The sequence below is a fragment of the Neopelma chrysocephalum genome, unplaced genomic scaffold (assembly GCF_003984885.1).
Source record: "Neopelma chrysocephalum unplaced genomic scaffold, ASM398488v2 Primary Assembly neopelma1_96234, whole genome shotgun sequence".
NCBI classification, from domain to species: Eukaryota; Metazoa; Chordata; class Aves; order Passeriformes; family Pipridae; genus Neopelma; species Neopelma chrysocephalum.
In genome coordinates, this window is record NW_020924883.1 from 191,344 (window position 1) to 216,793 (window position 25,450).

At 40.6% G+C, this 25,450-nt stretch overlaps 1 protein-coding gene across 5 annotated transcripts in view; it reads right to left on the reverse strand.

The window, feature by feature from the left end:
- Window positions 1–25,450, reverse strand: part of PCSK5 (proprotein convertase subtilisin/kexin type 5) — a 212,224-nt gene that overhangs the window by 131,053 nt on the left and 55,721 nt on the right. For all 5 annotated transcript variants that reach the window (XM_027708433.1, XM_027708432.1, XM_027708435.1 and 2 more), the window contains 2 exons: window positions 5,609–5,752; window positions 3,403–3,479 (listed from right to left, as the gene is read on the reverse strand). In XM_027708433.1, the coding sequence (XP_027564234.1) occupies window positions 3,403–3,479; window positions 5,609–5,752 (221 nt within the window). The remainder of the gene's footprint in view (window positions 1–3,402; window positions 3,480–5,608; window positions 5,753–25,450) is intronic.

Here is a 25,450-nt window from a genome sequence, read left to right on the forward strand (position 1 = left end):
ACTGAAAAATGTTGAAGAGGCATCCAAAGAGTGACTCAGTATCTCCAAAACAGAAAAACCAGCTTACTTACTTTTTCTTACATAAGTTTAACAAGAAGTGCACTAAAGTCAACGGGTATTATTTAAGAGAGTTTTTTTAAAAGGTCTTCTTTTTATAAAAGCACCTGTCACCATAGCAAGACCTAAGCTTTGGAATATAATCCCTGAGAAATTTCTCATGAAACAGGAAAACTCATTTGTGTTTAGCTGAAACAAAAAAATGTTTTATACTATGAACATTACTGCTTTATTCCTGAGGCTATACAATGGGCACTGTACCATTTCAGTGATCCCATCTGCACTCTGCCTATGGACCTGTAACTGACAATGTCTTGTTTTTTAAATATAGATGTTAGCAGATAACAGTGGAATAACAGAAAAAAAATAAAGCAGCTGTACTCCGCAGCAAACCAAAACAAGATGCTTTGCATAGCAGGAATGACTTAATCCACAGCTGACTGCTGTCTTCAGCTTCTGAGCAGTAGGGAACTCTAGGCCTGTACCATTTACAAGCTTCATGATTTGCTGCCAATTTGTAGAAACCAAAGTAAACTTCTGGCAGGACTCCTGCATACCATAGTAGTTAAAGAAACTATCATCCCACCCTGATTTTACAAGCCTTGAAAGATTAGTCTAATGCTTATTTCTACCCTCCTATACTACTTAGCTAATAGAAGGTTTAATGTAAAGCTTTCAAAATAAAGTTTTGGAAAGTGCCACTCTGGTGTTTACACTGAAGCAATCTACAGTTAATTTTTTCTCATTTCTTTTCCTCACCCATTAGCCTCAGCTGATTAGAAGTGAAAAGCTGGCACACAGACCCGGCACCCTGATATTTCACAGCTGCATGAAAAGCTGCCCAGACACAGTTGCTTATTTTTACAGCCATTCTTTTTACTCTTTATCATCCCATCCCTTAAGGTTGGATTATAAAATGAGGCAGAATAAACTAGATAATTTCATAAAACAATGGTGCATTTGTACATCCCACCTTTACTGGAAGACAAAAATTACCATTATGCAATGCTGTCCAGTTGCTATAGCAGGAAGCAGGAATCAACCAAACCAATTTACACATTATGACGTCTTTGGAAAACATGGCTTTCAGAATGTTACCTGGTTGTGTTTAGCTCAACTTCCAGGCACAACTTAAGTATCTAATGCCAAATGACCACACATGCTGAACAATCTGAATCTTGCCCCAATTTCTGAAGATATTTTAGACACAAAAAATATACACAGGCTGTTAGTAGTGCTTTTCAGCACCTATGTAGTATTTTTAATTCCTGTTGAGTCCAGGAGCAGCTGGGGAAAAAGGGCGACATCGGCAAAAGTTGAAGATGGTTAGGTGCTGTTTACCAGGCTCAGTGTATCTGCTTATTGGACACATTGAGCCTCTAAGCAGAAGTTATAGGCTGCCAAGTAATCTTACTCTGAAAACATACTCCATGTATCCTCTGTGTCCAAAAGCTGATTCTACACTGACACTGATAATACTGACAAAGCTCAGTACAGCACAGTTTCTGTCCTCCCACCACCATATTTCACTGCAGGACCCTGAGGGTTGGGCAGTAAAAGTATTCAAGAGGGATGCAGGGTATGAAAACTAAAATCCCCTAGCTCTAGGAGAGAAATGAATCGGTCCAAATTCACTTAAATTTGGATGTCTCCAAGTGTGCCTTCTCATGTCCCAACTCCAAGAAGAGCAACATCTCCACACAGATAACCCAGGATGTGTCCCTAAAGTGTGTGTAGAAATAGGTGGGTGGTGGACAGCAGGAGAGAGGGATGTGCTGTGATGCAAACTGGCAGCTCACCTGAGGAGTACTCGCAGAGAGCCAGGCTGACTGTCCCATCTTTTCTCAAAACTCCTTGGAAGCCACTGATGGCAAATGCCTGTCCATCACATGCAGTTTGGTGGGCATCAATCACAGGCGCTCAGGGCATTGTCAGACAGTCACTTCAGTTCCCTGCAACTGGCACTGCCAGCAAGAGATTCAGGCAACTTTCCCCACTTGTGTCAGTCTCACTCTCCTCTGACCTCAGGCTGAGCGGAATGCAGCTGAGCTGCCTGGCCTGACTTAAAATGCAATTTGCTGTTACTGCTGTTGGCAGCATAATTTTCATCATGATTCACTCTGGAGAACTGCACAAAGGCTGGGGAAAGGAGAAAACTGCAAATATGAGATGAGTGGAAGTTACTACTCTTTTGTGGTAATTATGCAGACACAGTTCTGCTCTTCCAACACTGTTTACAGGGCTCTAATACAGACACGTAGTTCAAAGCTAGGGCTGATGCTAAAGGGGTCAGTCATACAAACTAGCTGTTGCAGCATGCTGAGTGGAAATGCCTACATCTCTGGGCTATAAACAACTTTTGTTCCTCTATTCGTACTTTGTTTTCAAGTAACTAGCATGTTTACCACTACCCTGTTGGTAGTCCTGAGACCTCTCATAAGCCATGCCAAAGATATCTTTTATTAGCCACAAAATATTGCTTTCCACAATTAAAAAAACAACCCAAACTTCAAGAAAACAAAATGCACAGCCATTATATTAAAAACTAGTAGGATTCTCCTTCCCCCAAATGATGCAAATCCACAGAAAGATATTTCTTTCTGCCAAGTACCTAGTTAAGAAAATGTAACCAACAAATACTGCCTTCAAACACCTACGAAGGCAGAAAAGTGGCCCAATTCCTGAGGTGAGGTGTCCTCCCAGAATTTTCCCCAGCCTTCAACACAGCACATCCAAAGAGCAATGCTGGAATAAGAAACATTGGGAAGCAGAGCTCTGAAGGGGATATATGTCATTCATGGAGATATCTCCAACTAGTTATGTGACACAGATATCATCTAGTAGAATTGCCACTTCTGGGTTTATAAGGTTTCTATCAAACTCCACATAAAAAATCTCCTTCACTTGAAAAGACACCATTAGATGGGAAAAAACCTCCAACCTCAATTAACTTGTCTACTTCTTCAGTACACAAAGTCTACAGAGTTCAAGAAGGTCAGAAACTAAGAGAGTTGTCACACACAACCCCCCACTAACTCAATGAAATGATATCAGAGAAAAGTAAGAGTCATCCCATATATTCTGCCTCCCAAGGGGATTGAATATGGTTCATTTCACATGCCCAGAACTCTCAGACTAATTTTGATGTGTTTTCAGGTGGCTTCAAATGCTTTCAAAGAGTCACACAGTGTGCATGGAAAAGACAAAAATATGTATTTCAGAAAAAATTTAAAGCAAATCATTCTGCTTTAAGAGGAATCAAGTTTTATAGACTTTCATAGAAGAATTGGTACCTTCTACCTGATAACTTGGATCGAAAATGTCAAGAGTGTCATAGTGCCTTACTTGTTCTCGTTGCTGGCATCATATCGAGGCATAGGGTCAAAATCATTTCCATTAACATCAAAACTGGCTTGTGAATCCTGTAGCCAACAAGAGAAAGAAAATCAGTTTCTCATTAAGCAGCCATTGACTTATGTGGCCTATACATTCTTCAGCAGGTTCCTACAACAGAGTAATCAAGCTAACTAACATTTATCTTGCTTTATGATGACTGTGTGTTTTAGTAAAGGATTATATATTTAATAATTACAGGATTTATATATTTTATTTTAATTTTGGAAAACAGAGAAGGATAACAAATGCTCTGAAAAACTATAGTTCCAACATCAGAGAGGAAATAGAAAATGGTTTTTCATTTAACCAGAACACTACATTTCTTCTAAGAGCCTTTTGGAAGTTAAGAAGTTCATTCTTAAACTGGGATTTTGCTAAATGTTTTAAGATTCAAGAAATTATCTGCACAGCAATGATCGAAATTGATTTCAAATGAAATCGAATGATTTCAAATATTTGCAAGATATCTCTGTCTTTTTGTTCCATATTTACCAGTATTCTTACAGCTGAAAATATAGACAAAATAGCTCCTGGTTTGTATGCATCGCATTAATAGATGTGGTAGCATGTGGTGTATTGACACGGCAAGCAGACATTTTAGAACTCTTCTGTGTTCAAAACCAGTTACCACATCCACATCAAATACTCCTGTTTGCAGCCACACCACCTATAATCTGACATACAGAAGGTATCTGTGATCAAACAAGCAGTGCATATTGCTTTGGGGGAATTCCTTGGTGGTGTGAGGAAAGGGAGAGAGGAGGTGGTAAGGAAATAAATAGTTGCTTTAAATTCAGTGGAAAGACATTACTAGGATGAGGTGATATATGATACAATCTAGGTCATTCACTGAGGAGGTAAAATTTTATCTGCTTTGTTTAAATAACTTCACATATTAAAATGACAAATGTGTCATGCATTAGGATCAAACATACATTGACAAATCGGTCAACTGCCTGCCACCCTCCAAGCTGAGTTCCATGTGTAGCATGGGAAAGGATACAGATGTAAACAGGGCCAATTTAAAATAAGTGGCGTTAACCTGCCGACATCATTGTAGGTTTTAATGGGTTGTTAAAGACATTCTTTCCACCTTCATCTCTCTAATGCTCTATCAAGATGATAAGCTTACTGACAAAATGCATGTGTTCAGGGCTCTTTAACAAGACTTACATCTGTAATGGGAGTGAAGGTATATGCATGCCTTGCACTGGTCACCTTCATCAGTCCAGCTCAATTCAAATATATTTGCTTGATTTCTTACCTTGTGTGTATGTACATCTTGCACACTTTATTTCAGACAAACCATAAAGTCCTCATGGTCACATGCTTTCAGATAATGCCTACTCCCCATGGATAAGACAAATTACATCAGCACAGTGTGGCCCTGATGCTCTGAACAGCTTCAAACTCTAAAACAAGAAGTCACTCACTAGAGAAGAAGCTTCTCCTTATGTTATCCAGCCTCCAAATTATATTAAACCAACCATCTAAATGTGGTGAACCACAAGCAAAAGGAAACCTCCTGAGGCAACATGAGACATAGGACACAGAAAACAAAGAACACAGTTCTATCACAAATTGTGAAGGACTTGGTAGTGTTAAGATATATTCATCAGAAAGACTACAAGATATTCTACACTTGTTTTTAACTGAGTGAATCAAAACTGGTCATGTACTTTTCCTTTTTGTTTCTAGAAGTAAGATAAATAGCTTTAAAAATGAATACATATAAGGATTACTGTAAAATTACTGTCTTTGAGAGAAGCTACTGTCTCACTGACTAAATGTATTGGCCAAAAAAGAACTTCAGATGTACGCATTAACTGAAAAGCAGTGTATTCCAGTTCTATGTTCTGAGAGTGTGAGCATACTAAGTAAAAAAAATTGTAGAAAAGAGAAAAAATATCCAAAAATTGGTTCCAGTCCTTCAGAAATTCAGGACAAGAGGCATCCAGATATTAAATATGTTCAGATTGAATACAGTCTTAACTAAAACAATACAGATGACCAAAAATTGTTTTCCTTCCTCCCATTTATGTTAACATCTGAGGAAACACTTGATTGATTCTTCCTCCTCCTCTCCTGCCTCTCTTCATCTTTCCAGAAGCTAATTTTTTCTGAGCAGAAAATCAGGACTCTTGTGGACACTCACATAATTCTGCATCAAGTCTGGATGGTTTCTTTCGATGCCGTCATCTAGGATGGTGACCACAACATTCTTTCCAGTGTAACCTCTCTTCCAAGCACCTACTATATTCATATCTGACTGGCAATGGTGGGTGTTATCACTGCAGTGCTGGGGAGAGAAGAGGAGACAAAGATGTTGGATATTGCAGATTACTGAGCAGTGAGGGGTTGAGACATTATTCTACTTACATTAACATTACCATTTAAATTGGCACATGAACACAGTGTTTGGAATAGCATCTATACATCATCAACACCTTTAGACAGAAAACAACTTGAAAGAAATGCAAATTATATGAAAACTGCTCATCTTGCTTACTTCTCTTTCAAATTATTCTTCATGCTAAGCAATAAAAAAGGGAAGCTGTACTGAATCGCTAGAAGCCATGTGTAAAACAAAGCATCTATTCTTGGCTGTTAAGCATGCTCATTTTGAAATATTTGATTTTTCTTTTTTTCAGAAAAACAAACCATATGTGGATAAAAGTAGACAAATGCCTGTACAAATATGGTCATGAAAAAACCCCTTGCTTTTTGGAGCTTACGTGCTGTACAATTCTATCTAAAAAGAAGGCTTTTGGCAGGTTTTGCGCAGTATCAGTAGGAGATAAGCAGCAGTTAAGAACCTGTAACCAAAACAACATGCTGAAAAATTTGCAACTTAGGGGGTCGGATGAATTGTGGATAGTGCAGATTGAAAGCAGCCTGTGGTACGGCTTTCAGAGCAACGAAGTCCAGTGTGGTGGAGGAAGTAAGTTTAGGGTCCATTAAAACTGAAAGTCTCCTCCTTGACATGAATGCACCCAGCCCACGTGAAGAAACCTGGCTTGCCGTGGCAATGAGACATGACCCCCAGGTATTTGTAACATCTCATTAGTGACTCTCTAACCCAGATGCAGAGGCCCACCTGGTGAAGTGAGTTCAGGGAGCCCCTCATGAGTACTGCTTTCCTTTAGCTTCTCCAGGCTCAGACAGAGCAACAGGCAAAAACATAAAAGAGATGGGTTGCAGAGAAGGGGAAAGGCAAAGGGTGGGAGGAAGAAAAAAAATTTAAAAAGAAATATCGTAGCAACAGTGGCCATAGAGCATGCTCCATCTCACTTCCTGCTCCACTGCCTGATGTCCCCCCTTTAGCCTCATGCCTTGTCACTCTACAGTATTTAAGGAGTATAAATACATTCCAAGGGGTGCACTCCACCTTGACTTAGTCTTCCCATCTTCTCCCAAATGTGAGCACACTGAAGAACTGTTAGACATCCTATATGCAAACTGACATCAGATTACTATTAAGTGATAATTTTCCCCCTCCTTTTTCTCCACTTTACTACTCAAACCAGATGATTTAAGATTGGTTATTTGCTATTAATAATAATAATAATGGCCAGTCTTCGTGAACGAAGATTTGGGGAAAGGTCTTTTACCTTTCCAGCCTGCGCAATGGATTTTTTAGGTGAGACACAGCCTGTGCTGAACTGAGCCCACCCTTTAATCCTAAGGTTCATCTGCCGGGGCCAAGCAAGCTTGGACAATGGCAGTGAGGTCCTCAGGACGTAGGTTTGTTTAGAGTGACCTTCTCATAGATGGATGGCCTCACAGGGCTAACGGGCTCCATCTGCCTGGGGGGACTGGGATTCGAACCTGGGTCGCAGCGGTGAGAGTCCCGCATGCTAACCACTAGGCCACCAGGGGTCCCCTTATTTGCTATTACTAAAGCAAGATTATATATTAGGCACCATACGTACATATACATATACATATATATACACACATATATATATGTACGTAGCATAAAGTCTCTCTCATGGTCTTTCCCTTGTGCCTTCAAATATCTGTCTCTCTCTGTCTATCTATCCCCACACAAAGGAGCCTGAAGGACTTCAGAGACCAGTTCCAAGGAATGTTTATGTCATTCTTAACACTTCTGTTCTCTGTATTGTTTGGAAATGCTCATGCTGCTGGCTTTATGAAATTAGTTACAGTCTAAACCTGCCACCTCTACACTCAGTGTAATGGCTGAACACACGAGGATTTCTAATGTACAAACAAGATGGTTAAATGAATTTAATGCTTCCAGGTACCTATGTCTTTTTAAAAATGTTACTAAAGTAAGTATCAGAAAATACCTGCAAAAGTATTAATATCATCCTTCACATTTTGCTGATGTTAAAGACAAGGAGACAAGAAGGTGGAAGCACCAGCCTCCAGCCACAGGGTACGCTCAAGAGTGAGCTACAACAGGCAATCAGCACTGCTGGCTCTGACCTCCAGTCAGGTTTACTGGGCCATGACACTGTGTCTTTTTATCCCCTTCTCTGAAATGCCAAATGACCCTTTGCTCACTGTCGTGTCCTCTCTTCCTGTGGGATGAACTTGTTATTTTGCTTCCATGCCAGCCAAACCACACAGGCTGAGCAAGCATATGGGTGTTTTAATAACCATTCCCTTGCAAGCACTTTGGATCTCCATGACAAGGTCACCACTATTTCCCTTAATGAGTCCACTCACTCTCCTTACATGAATTTCTACTTTTGTGGTGGTAACCAAAGGGGGCTTTGCTACACGCATGAAGGCAAACACAAGACACATCTCTTGCTTTACTGTGTGCTCTGATGATTCTCTCATGAGACACATGAGGTCAAATTGATACTTGTCTTGCTCTGCTCCAAGACTGGGCAGAAATCTAGTTTAAACAAAATCTTTCTGCATTAAAGAAATTGCAGGGGTAACAGTCTTAACTGTGGGCCCACTTATAACTTTGGATCACAGCATATGTAACATACAGATACAAAACGCAAAGGCAGCAGAGAAGCATCCAAATGGGAGCAGTTCAACAGTAGATGAAAAGTTGAGTTACTATGGTTAAAATACCTAACTTCTTCTCACGTCTTATTTAAAATAGCATCTTTGGCTTTTTTCCCCTTCTGTTCCCTATTCCTCTTCCTCCTACCAATTATTTATGGTTTTTTCTGCCTGTTTCTAGCCTTGTTTTTCTCTTCCAATACTGTCTTTTACCACTGAAATGCCCATTTTGTTTGGTTCAACATCAGATTCCCCCATTTTAACCACAAACTATACCTTCCTCCAGACTGGTGTCTGATTTTCTCCAGATAAATGAGAATAGGCACATTCTTTTCAAAGCAGTCAGATTTGTCTTTAATCAGGAACACTTTAAATCTTGAAGTGCAATTACTCTTTAAGAACTATCTAATATGGTATAGATATGCCAGTCCACACTGAACAGCACCTAAGATGCCATCTATTACTCAGTTTCCCTTGCACTATTTTCTGTCCTCTTGTACTGCTTTTGGCTGGGATAGAGTTAATTCTCTTCACAATGCCTAGTATGATTCTGTGTTTTTGATGAACACAGTGTTGATAAAACAGGGATGTTTTTGTTGTTGTGTAGCAGTACTTATCAGAGCCAAGGCCTTTTTTTCTTCTCACACCAATCCCTCAGTGAGGAGGCTGGGGATGGGCAAGAAGTTGGAAGGGGACACAGATGGGACAACTGACCGCAACTGACCAAAGGGATATTCCAGACCATAGGGTGTCATTCTCAGCACATAAAGCTGGGGGGAGAAGCATGAAGGGGGAAACGTTCTGACTTCATGGCATTTGTCTTCCCAAGTCAATGTTACACATGATGGAGGCCTGCTGTCCTGGAGATGGCTGAACACTTGGGAAGTGGTGAATGAATTCCCTGTTTTGTTTCGCTAGTGTGTCCAGCTTTAGCTTTCCTTATTAAACTATTTTTATCTTGACGCATGAGTTTTCTTGCTTTTATCCTTCTAATCCTCTCCCTGATCCCACTGGTGAGGGAGTGAGCTACTGCATGGTGCTTAGTTGCTGGGTTGGGTTAAAACTCCTCTTTCCCTCAAAAAACATTTCTTGTAAGGAAATTTTCTGAGTTCCATTATATAATTTTTCTTTAACCACGTGCTGCTTCTTTACCACCAATCAAATTACATTATCACAGTGTTAGCAGAAGGCTGTTTCTTAATTAATTTGGAAGCACTGTCTCAATTTACAGTGTTACCCAAATAAAAAATATTAAATATCTGTCATGATAACAAAAGTTATGTGATCCAGAGTGACTGAATTTTGTATCAATGGGCAAATACTGAATTTTATGGCTCATTTTCCTGTTTTCTTTTTTAGAATCAAACCAAACCTTGTCATGATACCGTACAAATACAGAGTGGTTGGAAGTTTTTATTAGATCAGTCAATCTTTGAACTGTTGTTTTCTGAATTTTAAAGGGAACAGTATAAAATAGATTATTCTACTGAATTTTCCCCCTCTCAAAACAGATAAAATAACTGAGAAATTTCCTGCACTGGTACCATAACTAGGCAACTGGATTAAGTAAGCACTATTTCAACATACATTGTTTTCATCTACTGCCTGGAGAATACCATCAAAAGGAATAAACAACCTTTCACACAGTTACTTAGAGTAATTATATTGAGATTTTTAAAGGGTATTCAAAGGATGATGTTTTTCTTTGGACTGTTTAAATGGAAAACGTTAATGATACAATCATTGGTATTTAATTGAAACTATGTGCAAGGGTAAAAGACACTTGAAGTACACACAGGAAGGAAGAAGGATATTGTATGAAAAATTTCAAATGTTTAACATTTCTTACACTTGAAATTCAAGGCTTATGAGCATAAAAAGAAAAAAATCTCTCTTACTCTAGATGTATCTTTGATACCTTTGGACAGACAATTTGGAAGCCTGCCTTTTTGCAATTAACAAGCAAACAACATTAGAAAGGTTTTTGAAGTTTGCATGTTGAACTCAGTATCAGACATGGGCCTGGATTCTCATAGCTATTTTGTGAAACGAGCCTATGGCCACTATCATTATCCTAATGCTTCTCGTCTGTTGCACTAATTTTTGTGGTTGGAGTCTTGGTGTATTCAGTTAGGGATCAGGAACAGAACTGAAAACTGAAAAACCAAGTAACATATCAATGGTCAAAATATTTTGGAATTCTAGAGATTAAAATCAAATTACAATAACAATGACTAAAATTCTGTTCTGTCTTTTCCAATGCCTGTCAGTCTATAAAAACAGAGTAGAAACAGAAGTTTCTAATCCTGCAGCATGCAGTCTCTCAGAAATAGCATATTGTGCCCTCTGAAGTCTTCATGAAGTACCTTGCAATGATTTCCTGTGGTTTTTCAGTTACAAGGACTTCTTTGACAAGATTTAGTCAATACGTAAGGAGATACAGAGAAACACAGTATGATGAATGACACAATTTTAAAGACCAATTGTGAGTTTGACAAATCTTGGATCCCATTTAGTGGAACTATGCTTCTGATCCCAGGAAAGCTCTGAAATACTAGTTCCCAGTCAGGGATTAGAAAAGATAGACTCATTGATTATTGAGAAGAACAAGAGCAACAACAACACCAACAAAGTCTGGTTTCATTAGAGTAGTAATTAAATGGTCTTCAGCACAGACAGAAACAAGAATACTACAGTCACATTCTCTACATTAGGGCGTTACGTCAGCTACTAACCTGCAAGCATGGAGAGGGCAGAAGTTGCACAAGACCACTCATAGAGGAGGGACAATCAAGGACCTATGGTTTGACTTTGATCAACACAAGCAGAGAGAAAGGGGACACACAAGGCAGATTCTGACATTTTGTGGAGTTAAAGCAGTGATCATCTATCTCTTGTTTGAAGGGAATGCAATGTGCAGCATTTGGCACTCTTCGCTGGTCCAGGAAAATGTATAGGCAGCAAAGTTTATAAGCTTTTTAGTAGAGGAGACATCCTAATGCTACATTCAGCTTTCTGAGGTACAGGTTTGAGCAGTGTTTTAAGTTAAAACCTGCCAATTATTCTTTTTTCCTGCAAAAAAAGAGAAATAATATCTTTTTTATTATGTTCTTTATGGGATCCAATTTTAAAGTGGAATGAAAGAAGCAAGCAGGGTTGTAACTGAGAAAGTAGGAAAGATAGGCTCCTTTTTAAAATGGCTCGTGTAATGTCATAGAAATCATGATAATGGGCTTTGAAGAGCTTCTTGTCCTGTAAAGACAATGCGAACTAATGAAATGATTTTTTGGCTTCTCTAGAGTAAGCACCTGAAAGTTACATTTTCTAAATATTAAAATAATGTTTCTTTTAAAAAGTATTTCTCACATTTTTTTTTTTTATCAAAAAAACAGAAAATGAAATAAGGATTTTTAGAAGAAGGTATACTTGTAGAATTTTTTTTTTATTTTTCTCAGATATAATCTGATAGTTAGTGCATGATAAACAGTAGCTGCTAACTGCATAGGAAAAGTACTTTCTTCTGAGTTACATCTTTAAATAATTTCTGATTGTTGCCACAGACTATATTTGTAAGCTCTAGCAGGAGTGAGCAGATAATATAAAGTCTGATTCATCTCAAATACAAGATTTTTTTGCACTTATTATATCCAAATTCTGGAGTCATGCTTTACTGAATTGCTACTTTTTTTTTATCTGTGTGTATATCAAGAGAAATATTTCAACACTGCATCATATTAAACACCAATTTATTGCTTGTGCAACTTCAGAGGGTTAACCTAATTTACTTCAGAGATTAATTTGGTCCTTAAGCATTATTGATTTCTTAAGTTAACAAAAAAAATATAATTAGAGACAAATAAAACAATCACAGACATATATTACTTTTGCTTGTTTAAACAATGAAGGAGAACAGCAAATTAGTATTAGAAAATATCTGACGGCTATAGTGAGACAAGAAAAATTTACAAGCCTACATATATGGGATTTTGCAGTGAAAAACAAGGAGCTCATAATGTTATTCTTTGGCTCTGATTAAACTGCTATTCTTAACAAAGATAGAAAAATTCATAATGTGTTAAATTTTTTTTCAAGACAATTCCATCACTTTTTCATCACTGGTACTTTTTTAAAGTCACTAATGGTGTTTTTTTCTGTTATCTGTGTACTGGTTTACAGGGAAGCCCTGTATGTCCCTGTTCCACAGGTTGATGATAGTGCATTCTTTTTAGGAGTGGGAATCCCTCCACTTCTAGTCTTCAGAGAGCAAAGTTTCTCTCCCAGCTTCAATTTCCTCTAATATCACTTCTTTCTACATGTGCCATGGCTCTGAATGCTTGTACCTAACTTTTAAGGACTGTTGCACTAATGCAGTCCTATTTTTTCTGTTTTATGTTGTGGTCTGGTCCCTCTGACCCATGAGGCAATAGCCTGGTGACATCTGGTGTTAATGGTGGAACGTCCTGGGGGGGACAATGAGGGAGAGAGGGACAATGAGAGGGAGGGATGTGAGACAACAGGACTCGTTCAGTAGGCTGAAGGAAAGATGCATGTCTCAAGGAACAGAAGTGGTTAGGAAATGCAGGGCACTTATAGGTCAGAATATGATGACAGCACCATCTTCCATTGTTAGTAATACAGAAGGAGTTTTTCCCTGTTGTAGGCATGTGGCATTCCTGAGGCTGGAACTGTTTCACAGCACCTTCAGTTCAGCAATAAACATCTCTGCTACTTGATACCTAGAAGCCTTTTCCCCAAGAACCATAAAAAGCCATCAGGTTATTATATCCTTGGTCCCATTATTTGCTGGGTTGGTATACTACAGGAGATTATAACTTGCCAGAGGACAAACCTTTTGCTCTTGAAACTACTCTCTTGAGACAGAAGTATAAAAATCACTTCATACCCTCCTTAGACTGCCTTACAGAAATGTTTAATCTAACACTGGAAATGCATGCTGTGCAACTTTATCAATACTAGAGAATCAGACTAGGATAAATGGCTGCTATTTTAGTTTGCCTATAGGGAAGTAAGTGCTGTAGGCACCAATGGGCTTTTCACCATTTGACCACGCTGTGGCCCACTGTGTAATGTAAGAGAAACCTGGGAAGATACAGCCAAACCACCAGAGGAGGTGGCTAATTATATTTTGCAGATGAGAACATCCTGCAGAAATGAGAGACCTAACCTAGAGAAACCTAGGGAGACCTAGGAAGAAAACGGAAAAGCTATTCAAGAACAAAAAAAAAAAACTCAAACCCAAAAGTTTTGCGTAAGACAAGGAAGTATCACACAATTACTCTTCTTACTGTCTCAGGAAATTTGACTAAATTTCAGCTGATTAAATTTTAAAGTTCTTCTGCCATGCTGAAGAAGGTTAGTCTAGAGATATATGACACAGCTGTGCACGAAGAATTGTGCAAAATAGACAATAAAGTTAAAAATGTTGCCAAAATTGCAGTGTCTTACAGGAAATCCCATCAGAGTATCAGGATTCAAGCTATCTCAGAAAATACAGATATTGCAGAAAGGTTCTGGAGAAATCCAACGTATTTGCACACTTTTTATGGAGAACAGAACACAGACCAATATCTAGTAAAAGGACTTTAAGGACTTGGGGAGCTGTTGCTAAACAAAAACCTGACTTTATCACTAAAGACACATAGATGGCATTGAGTGCAGCAGTACTATGAAGGAACTTCTCCCACTTGCAAATAAAATCAGTTTTCCTGGTACTACAGTTACAAACTGCTCTTTGTATTTCTTATGTTATAATGCTCTCTGTGTTCTCCCTTGTCATTCCCACCATCATTATGCATATCTTCTGTGATTCCTGTCAGTTGGCCTTCTGACTCAGCTTACTCCATTTTCAAAACTGAGAGGTAAATGGATCTTTTTCTTCTTTGTTTTGTTTCTCCTACTGACTCTGCTGCTTAACTGGAAATACTATTTTAAAATGAATGCGTGTAAAAATACATTGCAAAGTTAGAAAGGCTCTTCCAAGTAAAAGGGGGGATTCTCAGGGAAATATAATGGACCTCCAGTAAACTACTTGTTTTTTTTCAACTACTATGTTCTACCATAGAAACAAACCATGTTACAAAAATGTTTTTCCTTATTTTAAAACTGTGCTGAGATCTTTGGATCCACTAGAGACAAAGTATGAATCTGTGAGCATTTAATAATGTAGTCACTCATAAGTAAGCTAACAGAAGATCTGACATAACAGTTTGTACTTTGAATCCATTATGATGGCTTAACATATTAGTCATTTTCTTTAAGGAAATGTTACTTACCAGGAACAATTATTATGTCTCAAATCTTAGGAGGCTCCAGTGCTTCCTTGTAGTTCAGGAAAGATGAAATTATGTTCTTATATAGCATATTCTCAAATCTGATGACAGAAAAGTTAGTACAGTGGAAAGTATGGATAGCAACAGAGACAGTGATCTGGATCACTTATGAAGGTGAAGGTGTGTTTGTAACAATTTTATAGAAAACCATATATAAAATTATGCCCTGTATTTGATTGAGAGTGCAAGGCATTTATGAGAGTGTAGAGAAACACAGTAGTGGTTAAAAGGATTTAAGATGTGAAGTAGAAAGTCACCTACAGCTTCAAGAAAATGTTCTATGAAGCTACATATTATTATTTGATAGTTAAGAAGTAGGATAGCAAAAATGGGTTAACACACTTTTTTTAATGACAGCAATGATACTATTCCTGGAATGATAAAGGCATGTATCATTGTACTGATGTTTCATAAAGGATGTTATCGGAAAATGAGCAATGAGTTGTTGCTTGTTTTCTTGATGCTTGTTTTCTGAAATAAGTGCTGTAAACACAACTTACAGAGATTTTTAACAAGCTCAAAGAACTTATTGTATCTGACAGGTGAAGACACAACTTGATCGCAGCATGCAAGTAACTCAACAGAGATGATATTTTTTAAGGGCAAGCATTTATTTAATCTAGTAGAGAACACCCTAACAAGTACAGAGCAAGATAAATATGCAACTAAAAGGTGTAAGATTTTTAATAGTTAATCATTAAGACAATGCTCAATCAAACCAGAGAATTAACCAGAGGAGTTCAGATCCAGATGCTGGCTTTAAAGCATCTCTGCTGGGACTAAAGCAGCTCTGTGTCAAGAACTCCACAAAAGCCTCAGTAAGGAGTATGATATGGGAGAAATAAACTTTTTTCTGCCATTTGACTATATTCAAATCCTTTGAGAGAAAGCTTCAGTTTATGCAGTTAGGTGCTGGCTTAAATATAAGCATATAATGAATAAATCCACTCTAAATACATGCAAAAACATTAATTACTATGACTAAAACTCAATTATATATGCAAAGCAACAATGTCAAAAGGGAATAATAGATTGTGTTGGGTTGGAAGAGACCTTTAAAGGTCATCTAGTTCAACCTCTCTGCAATGAGCAGGGATCTGTTCATTATCTCTTTGGAGAGGCAACAGGTTACTCAAATGAACCTGTCTGTCCACACATGGAGATGTGTCTGTCCACAGCTGTGGAGATATAAGCACAGAATTGATATGAAACATTCAAATTAGGTGATATTTTGAACTTTTTTCCCCTTTTGACATTTTGGAGGAACAAGGCCTACAGCTATGAGATATTTCATGAAATATGTGGATAAGGAATTACATGGGTATGACAGCCTGCTGATGAGGTGATAGGTTATCAGGTGGAGGATTTGCTGCCCAGGCTTGGCTCCTCCTCAGAACCGATTAAGGTGAGTGAGGGGGGGATCAGGCTCGTTAGCAGGTGATAGGGGAGGCTGTATAAGACCACCAGGAGTGTGAGCGACCTTCGCTCACGCACCCCACAGGAGCAGACTAACAGGGGTGTGGCACAGCAATTTCAAGGCATTTCAAGCAGGCAGGGCTCAACCAGCTCCCACTTTTCACAGGTGAGTGTGCTTTTTAAAGCTAGCAATGGTTTCCAGAAAAACAAAAGCCATTACTGCTGTTAATACTAGGAGTGTGTCTGCTCAGACACTCCCCTCGAAGAAGGATGCAGCCACCCAGGTCTCTGGGTGTGCTGAGTGTCTGAGCCTGATGTTGGTACCGGAGGATGGTGTAGGAGGTAGCTGTGTACGATGCGAGCAGGTGAGTGACTTGCTGTGCCTGGTAGCAGAACTTAAGGAAGAGGTAGAGAGATTAAGGTGCATTAGGGAGAGTGAAAAGGAAATTGACTGGTGGAGTCAAACCCTTTTGAACCCTAGGGAAATCAAACAGGAGATGGCGAAGCCCTGCCCCTCCTGCCATAAGGCAGATGGAGCAGACCAAATTGATGGGGGGGAATGGAAACAGGTCCCTAATGGGAGAGGTAAAAGAACTCTCTCTCGACCCCCATCACCCCCCCAGGTGCCCTTGAAGAATAGATATGAGTCCCTGGACCCAGTCAGGTAGAGGACAGCCAAGAAGATCTCTCTGGAGAGCCTCCTGGTTCGGCCCTGTCTAATAGACGGATTACAACCACAGGTATAAAGAAAAAAAGAAGGGTAGTTGTAGTCAGTGACTCCCTTCTGAGGGGAACTGAGGGCCCTATTTGTCGCCCAGACCCATCCCAGAGAGAAGTATGCTGCCTTCCTGGGGCCAGGGTGAGGGATATTAGTAAGAGACTTCCTGAGTTAATCCAGCCCTCAGACTATTATCCACTGGTGGTAGTCCAGGCTGGCAGGGAGGACATTAATCGAAGAAGTGCCAGGATAATTAAAAAAGACTTCAAAGCACTGGGTCGGTCAGTTCAGGGGACAGGAGCACAGGAGATATTTGCCTCAGTTCCTGTACTATCTGGGATGGATGAGGAGTTAAATAAAGAGTGGAGTAAAAAAGCCCAACTCCTCAACAGATGGCTAAAGGATTGGTGCCACCGTCAAAATTTTGGTTTCTTTGACCATGGGGCAAACTCCATGGTACCTATTTCTTAAAATCAGATGGGATTCATCTTTCTAGAAAGAAGAAGAGGACTGCAGCCCATAAGTTAGCGAGGTTGATCAGGAGGGCTTTAAACTAGGTTTGAAGGGGGAAGGGGTTGGAACCGGGCTCTCCAGTGATCAGCCTAAGGATGGAAAGCCTGAGTTAAGAATTAAATCAACAACCCACCTGAAGTGCATGTACACTAATGCACGCAGTATGGGCAACAAACAAGAGGAGCTGGAAGCCATTGTGCAGCAGGAAGGCTATGATGTAGTCGCCATCACAGAAACGTGGTGGGATGACTCGCATGACTGGAGTGTTGCCATGGATGGCTACAGGCTCTTCAGAAAGAACAGGCAGGGTAGGAGAGGTGGAGGGGTGGCTTTATATGTTAGAGAGTCTCTTGACTCTGTTGAACTTGAGGTCAGCAACGATAAGGTTGAGTGCCTGTGGACCAGAATCAGGGGGAAGACCAACAAGGCTGACATCATCATAGGTGTCTGTTACAGACTGCCCTACCAGGATGACAAAGGGAATGAAATATTCTACAAGCAGCTGGCAGATGTCTCGAAATCGTCAGCCCTTGTCCTTGTGGGTGACTTTAACCTGCCAGATATCTGCTGGGAGCTCAATACTGCAGAGAAGAGGCAGTCTAGGAATTTCCTGGAGTGTATAGAGGACAATTTCCTTCATCAACTGGTAAATGAACCTACCAGGGGTAAGGCCCCGCTAGACCTGCTGTTTACAAACAGAGAAGGGCTGTTGGGAGACGTAGTGGTTGAAGGCTGCCTGGGAAATAGTGACCATGAAATAATAGAATTTTCAATACTCAGAGATTCAAGGAGAAATAACAATAAAACCTCTACGCTGGACTTCTGGAGGGCAGATTTTGACCTATTCAGAAGTCTAGTCCAGAGCATACCCTGGGAAACAACCCTTGAAAACAAGGGGGTCCAGGAGGGATGGATGTGCTTCAAGCAGGAAGTTTTGAGTGCACAGGAACAGACCGTACCGGTGTGCCGAAAGGCAAGCCGGCGGGGAAGACAACCAGCTTGGTTAAACAGGGAGATTCTGAAGGAAATCAGGGATAAAAAGAGAGTTTACCAACTGTGGAAGAAAGGGCTGGCTACTTACGAAGAATTCAGGAAGACAGCTAGATCATGCAGAAAGAAAATCAGGGATACAAAAGCGCAATTTGAAGTTAAATTAGCCACTTCTGTTAGGGATAATAAAAAGTCCTTCTATAAATACATTAATAACAAAAGGAGAGGCAAAGAAAACCTCCATTCTTTGAGGGACTTGGAGAGAAACATAGTTAATAGAGATGAGGAGAAGGCTGAGGTACTTAACACCTACTTTGCCTCAGTTTTTACCAGTAGGACAGGTGGCCCTCAAGGCAACTGGCCTCTGGAGCTGGTAGACAGAGATAGGAAACCAAATAGTCCCCTTGTATTCCAGGAGGAAATAGTGACTTACTGAGTCATCTGGATCCTCACAAGTCTATGGGACCAGACGGGATCCATCCTAGGGTAATGAGGGAGCTGGCAGAAGAGCTTGCCAAGCCGCTCTCCATCATCTTCCAACAATCCTGGCTCACTGGGGAGGTCCCATATGACTGGAAGTTGGCAAATATCACCCCAATCCATAAAAAAGGCTGCAAGGCTGACCCGGGTAACTACAGGCCTGTCAGCCTGACCTCGGTGCCTGGCAGTTATGGAGCAGATTATCCTGTGTGAAATCACACAGCAGCTACAGGATGGACAAGGAATCAGACCCAGCCAACATGGGTTTAGGAGGGGCAGATCCTGTTTGACCAACCTGATCTCTTTTTACGATCAGGTGACCCACCTGGTGGATGAGGGAAAGGCTGTGGATGTGGTCTATCTGGACTTCAGCAAAGCCTTTGACACTGTCTCCCATAGCATACTCCTGGAAAAGCTGGCAGCCCACGGCTTGGACAGGGGCACTCTGTGCTGGGTCAGGAACTGGCTCGAGGGCCGGGCCCAGAGAGTGCTGGTGAACGGAGCTGCATCCAGTTGGTGGCCGGTCACCAGTGGTGTTCCCCAGGGGTCAGTGCTGGGCCCAGTCCTTTTTAACATCTTTATCGATGATTTAGATGAGGGGATTGAGTCCATCATCAGCAAATTTGCAGATGACACCAAGTTGGGCAGGAGTGTCGACCTGCCGGAAGGCAGGAGGGCTCTGCAGAGGGATCTGGATAGATTGGAGAGATGGGCTAACTCCAATGGAATGAAGTTCAACAAGGCCAAGTGCCGGGTCCTGCACTTTGGCCACAACAACCCCCTGCAGCGCTACAGGCTGGGGACAGAGTGGCTGGAGAGCAGGCAGGCGGAAAGGGACTTGGGGGTGCTGATCGACAGGAGGCTGAACATGAGCCAGCAGTGTGCCCAGGTGGCGGAGAAGGCCAATGGCATCCTGGCCTGCATCAGGAACAGTGTGGCCAGCAGGAGCAGGGAAGTGATCCTTCCCCTGTACTCTGCATTGGTGAGGCCACACCTTGAGTATTGTGTTCAGCTCTGGGCCCCTCAGTTCAGGAAGGACATTGAGGTGCTGGAGCGGGTCCAGAGAAGAGCAATGAGGCTGGTGAAGGGACTTGAGCACAAGTCCTATGAGGAGAGGCTGAGGGAGCTGGGGTTGTTTAGTCTGGAGAAGAGAAGGCTTAGAGGCGACCTCATCACTCTCTTCAACTACCTGAAGGGAGGTTATAGCCAGGCGGGGGTTGGTCTCTTCTCCCAGGCAACCAACAATAGGACAAGGGGACATGGGCTCAAGCTCTGCCAGGGGAGGTTTAGGTTAGATGTTAGGAAGAAATTCTTTACAGAGAGGGTTATCAGGCATTGGAACGGCCTACCCAGAGAGGTGGTGGATTCACCATCCCTGGAGGTTTTTAAAAAGAGATTGGATGTGGCCCTTAGTGCTCTGATATAATAATTGGAGTTGGATCAGGGGTTGGACTTGATGATCTTGGAGGTCTTTTCCAACCCAACCTATTCTATGATTCTATGACCCTTAGTGCCACAATGAGCCAGGTGGAAGAAGGACTGATGTTAACTTGTCATGTGTTCTGTTCTGCCTTTGCACAAGACCAACAGTCTTTGTAATCTCTCAGTTACTCTTGGTATCTCATTTACATATAAAGTGGCTGCCCACCACAACACTTATGGAAGTTATAGAATATTTGACTACAGTCTCACCTCCACTACTCCCAAAAGTATAAATTGGCATTTGAAATCCTCTAGAGCAGAGGATGAGAATACAAGCACCTTGCAGACCAGACCACGGGCTTGCTCCTATCTCCTCCACAAAGCAGGGACACCTCTTCAGTAAGATTTGTGCCTCCAACTGTGTTGGAGTATAGTCGGGAACACTTGTACACATACTTGGGGAACAGTGCTGTACTTATATTGTGCAGGTCTAGTGAATGTATCACTGGCAATATGAAAGAATCTATAATTTGTTGCTCCAATAAGCCGTGGTTTATTTGGTTAATCTGTGTTTGTGAAAGTTCCTATTGAACTCAACCAGACTTATAGTCCTGTAATGGTTAATTGCACTATTTGTGAATCTGCTCGTGCAAATTCTTATTGAACTCCACCAGAGTTATGGCACTGAAATGATTTTAATCAGAAATGAGGCCTGCCCACACCCTGCCCCTCTAATCTCTGAGGACTAGGTGGAAAGCAATGGAGTGTATTTTATGCCAAAGTTAATGCAACACATATACATTTAGGAAGGGGTGACAACATTTCTGAAAATAAATGTGGAAAGATTTTTTTATCACTTCTGGTGCAAAATTTTAGAAAGTTTCATTGATAAGCATCACTATATAGATATGGATTGCTTTAAAACAGAAAAATATAAGTTTGTGTGGTTGCTCTGCTATTGGTATGAGAACTTTCAAAGAAAAAAGGTCTCTAAGAAAAGCAAGAAGAAAGTTGGGTTTGGGTCTATAACCCTGACGCTGCATATATAATAAATTTAAATAAATATATACCAATAAATAAGACTTTTATATTAATTCAACTGAAGATCCGTTTCAAAGTCTTGTCACAGACACCCTGGTCAATTCCTGTATAGATTTAGGTCTTGACATAGAAAAATCTACAAAACCAACTAATGTAATAACAGGCTTATTAAAACACAAAATTTGGGCCAGTTAGCAGCCAATTAATGTTAGCTTGGAGGACATTGAGAAAAATCAATAGAACCTTAAAGTACACCACTAGGTTTAGGAACATGCCTAAATCTATCCTTGATATGCAAATCATTCAGGTGGATGCCTAATTCCAATGAGTTGCATGGAATCTGATCACATGACTGTATACTTTGTTGCACATCATCTTTTTAACAACATCATTACAGGTAGCACTTTATTATTAAAGATCTCTCTTTTTATACTTATCAACAGCCAAAACAGCTGTTCTTTTTCCCCTGTTCAGCCACTTTCTCTCAGCTAACCTATAATCCTTTGATTTATAGATGCCAGGATTTAACACAGATACCATAATCTGAGATTTTTTCAATCCACAGCAAGTATTTTCCTCCTTGCCTCTCCCCCAAAAACCAACACATGAATTAACTGACCAACTTCACACAGTGTGACTATAATCACAAAAGGATGCTACCTTGCTACCAAAAGGAGAAATGGGGGAAATCTGCTCAATACTGTCATTGCATGCATTCCTTTTAATTGAATTTTTCTATTTGAATCAATTTCCTAGCCACACCCCTACGGATAAATGCCTAGAAGAAAAATGGTGGTACCTTGGAATATTTTTTTTTTAAATCTAAACACATATACAGACATGTAAGTCATCCCTTTCCTTCCTCATGAAATACAACTGCATCAGTGCCTGCTACTTGCTGCCCGCCTAGAGACAATCTGTGTTCCGTTAACAGCCATACTCATATGTACAACTTCTACCTGCTAAGAGCTGAGAAGAGATGTATAACTCAGCCTTCATTTTATTTTTCCTATTAGACTGTGGGATAAATCTTGTGTGTAAGTCTTTCAAATGTCGAGACAATGGAAGACTTTTTCTAGGGCTTGGCATAGTAACAAACCAAGCTTACAAAGTGTTTTTGGCCACCCTTGTAGACTCATTCATGAGAACAGATGTTGAATTAGTCCTCAGATTGTGTCGTTGGTTATAGTTTACTGTCTTGTTTTTAAGACAATGTTTGCCTGGGAGGCGGGACCTCCAATTGAATAGAAAGCCCTCCCCACCAGTTATGCAAATTTGATATGAGACTTTTGAGCAAAAGTATAGAAATGAATAACAGTTCACTAAAAACAGAGAACAAAACAGAACAAAACTACAACCAAACAATAACAAAGAAAAATGGCAGGTTCCCCCCACGGCAGCTGGTCATGGCAGGCAGCAGGAAAACCAGTGTGGGGCAGCAGGCAGAGAAAACATGCAGCAACTCTGGATGCCATGGTTCAGGCAGGTGCTGCAGTCTTGACCAATGGAAACTGCTGCTCTGGAGCCGGCAGTGGGCAAGGTCCGTGAGAGCAGCAGGGCTTACCAACTCCGGATGCTGCAGCACTGGCAGGCAGGTGCTGCGGTCTTGATCAGCAGCAAACAGCTGCTGCTTCTGAATCGGTAGGGGGCAAGGGACAGCACAGGCTCTGTGCAGCAAGGGACGGCAGGCAGTGGGGTGGGGGGCTCTGGTGAGAGACAACACATCTCTGGTGGGTGCGGCTCCAGAGTGGTGCAGGATGTGCAAAGCACTAGCGCAAAACAGGTCCTCCCACAGCTGCTGGTGCCTTCCCAACAGCAGTCCAGGTCAGAAAGAGTGAAGGCGGATCTGCCCACTTTTTATTCTTCCCACTTCTTGTGGGACCTTTGCCCCAGGGATCTCATCTTCCCCCCATCTGCTCCTCTCCCTCTCCATGGCTGGTTCCCTGGTGGTGGCACATGTTGCTATCAATGAGCACCCCCAAAAAACCCATGGCACCATGGGGAAATTCAACAAGAGAACCTAAACTACAACATTTACACGACGTATAACATGGTCTCCAGCTATCAGCATGTTTGAAGACCCAAACAAGGTCAAAGCTACTTCATATAGTGAGGTCAGTACTTGAAACTTTTGAATACTGGAAAAGCAGCAGGAGTCAGACACAGTGAAAGCAGACCACATCTCATGCCCAATGGGAGTGGGTTTAAAAGATCTTTCAGATCACTGGTCAGTATCAATGACAAGGGGTCAATTATGGTGTGTTTGGGCAAATATTTTCAAAGGACAGGCATAAAGTAGAAGAATGCTTTCACTTTCACAATACTTTCATCCTTCTACTGTTCATCACCAATCTGAAGTGGGAGCAGATGGAAACTGCAGAAACTGTCTTAAAAAGGAAAATCACACGAGAGTAGCAAATACACCTAATAATTAAATCAAAACTAAGAGGATAGATACCATACAATGAATGTCAAGATCCTCAAGAAAGCTCAACCAATCTAACTTCTCAGTATTGTTAGAAGAAAAGTTCTGATCCCTCTTTCTTTAAGTGATGATTTGAATTTTTTTGTCGGTGTTCTTTTGCTGTTTGGGGTTTTTTTTTCCTCTGTAGTTCAAGCAGTCTTAAGAGACAATGCAAAGGATGAGGACAGGATGCTAGGGTCAAAGATACTCTAAGTCCTAGGATGTGACACACAAAGCCTCAAGCTTGTCTGATGCCTTGGGAAACCATCATCAGAAAAGGATCTTGAGTCTTGAGACCCAAATTCTGTAGTCTACAAGAATTTAGGGTTTTTTTCCAGAATTGTGTTTTCTGTATGCAGATCGATTCCTTACCAAGATGTAAGGGCTGTAACACTTTCTAAGTAGGCTATATTAATTTCTCTGTCCATGTTTTAATTCATGTAGATGATGTCTTAGTTAATCCTTTTCACAGGGCTTGAGCAGCAGATGTAATGCATAGCAGAGATTTCATTACATCAGAAGTAACTACAAGTAATGCCAAGGATTACCTGTGTTTAATGAAGTGGTGCAGAACATACTTTATTAAGTGTCTGTCCTCACTGTGTTTGCTGCTTCTGTTGTTTGGGGAGGGGGTTGGTTGCTGTTGTTGGGGAGTTGGGGTATTTTTTAAAACATGGAAAAAAGGGAACATGAATTAAGGTCAAAAAAGGGTCAGCGAGAACTAAAGTGCTCTGCATACTTGTAATTTTAGTAACAAGATTTGCTCATGTGATATACAAGAAGACAGGTTAGAACACAGATGCAGGAATCAGGAAAGCTGGAATTCTATGGGGTCTATATGGCACCTGTCTTCAGTAAGGAGGCGCATAATGGTTTCTAACAACTGGTACAAGACCTAACATCCTAGAGCTAAGTAGTGGTTCTCCAGTTTCTCCTCTGACAAGCTCTCCTCATAGAACCATGGAATATCTCAGGTTGAAAGGGACCCATAAGAACAATTATGTTCAACTCCCTCCCCCTCACAACAGTACCTAAAAATTAATTATATGACTCAAAAGTGTCCCCCAGACTCCTTGATCCTCTGTACTCAACCGTTAGGAAACTGCCTTACAGAAGCACAACACCAGTTTTTGCTTCCTGAATGGGATGTAATATAGTAACTGTTTGTGTCAGAAATTCATTAAAGTCTCATAGGTTATGAGTTGCTTCTGGTCAGGGCAAACTGAACATGTCACACTAGTTCATTCTTTATGAATGACACCAAAAGATAGGCAAGCCTCAAAATCAATTCTGTACTGTGGCTGTCCACTTTTGGTTATTTTTGGGTTCCTAATGTTTGCACAGTGTTCTTTACATGAAAAATGCTACAAAATATTAGTTAAGCAGATAAAATACCTTTCCTAATGTATATTTCCTAGTTAAAATACCTTACCTAATAGATATATTTCCTGAAGTATCTGCAATTTTAGTATGCAAGCAATAGCAAAACAAGACATAAAGTGTTTGAAACAAAGCAGTGTTTCTCACTATTAATTAAATTACCTCACTTTTTTTTTTCAGTAACTTAATAGAGTACTCAGTATTGTGCGACAAAAACAATTGTTTTGCTGTTTG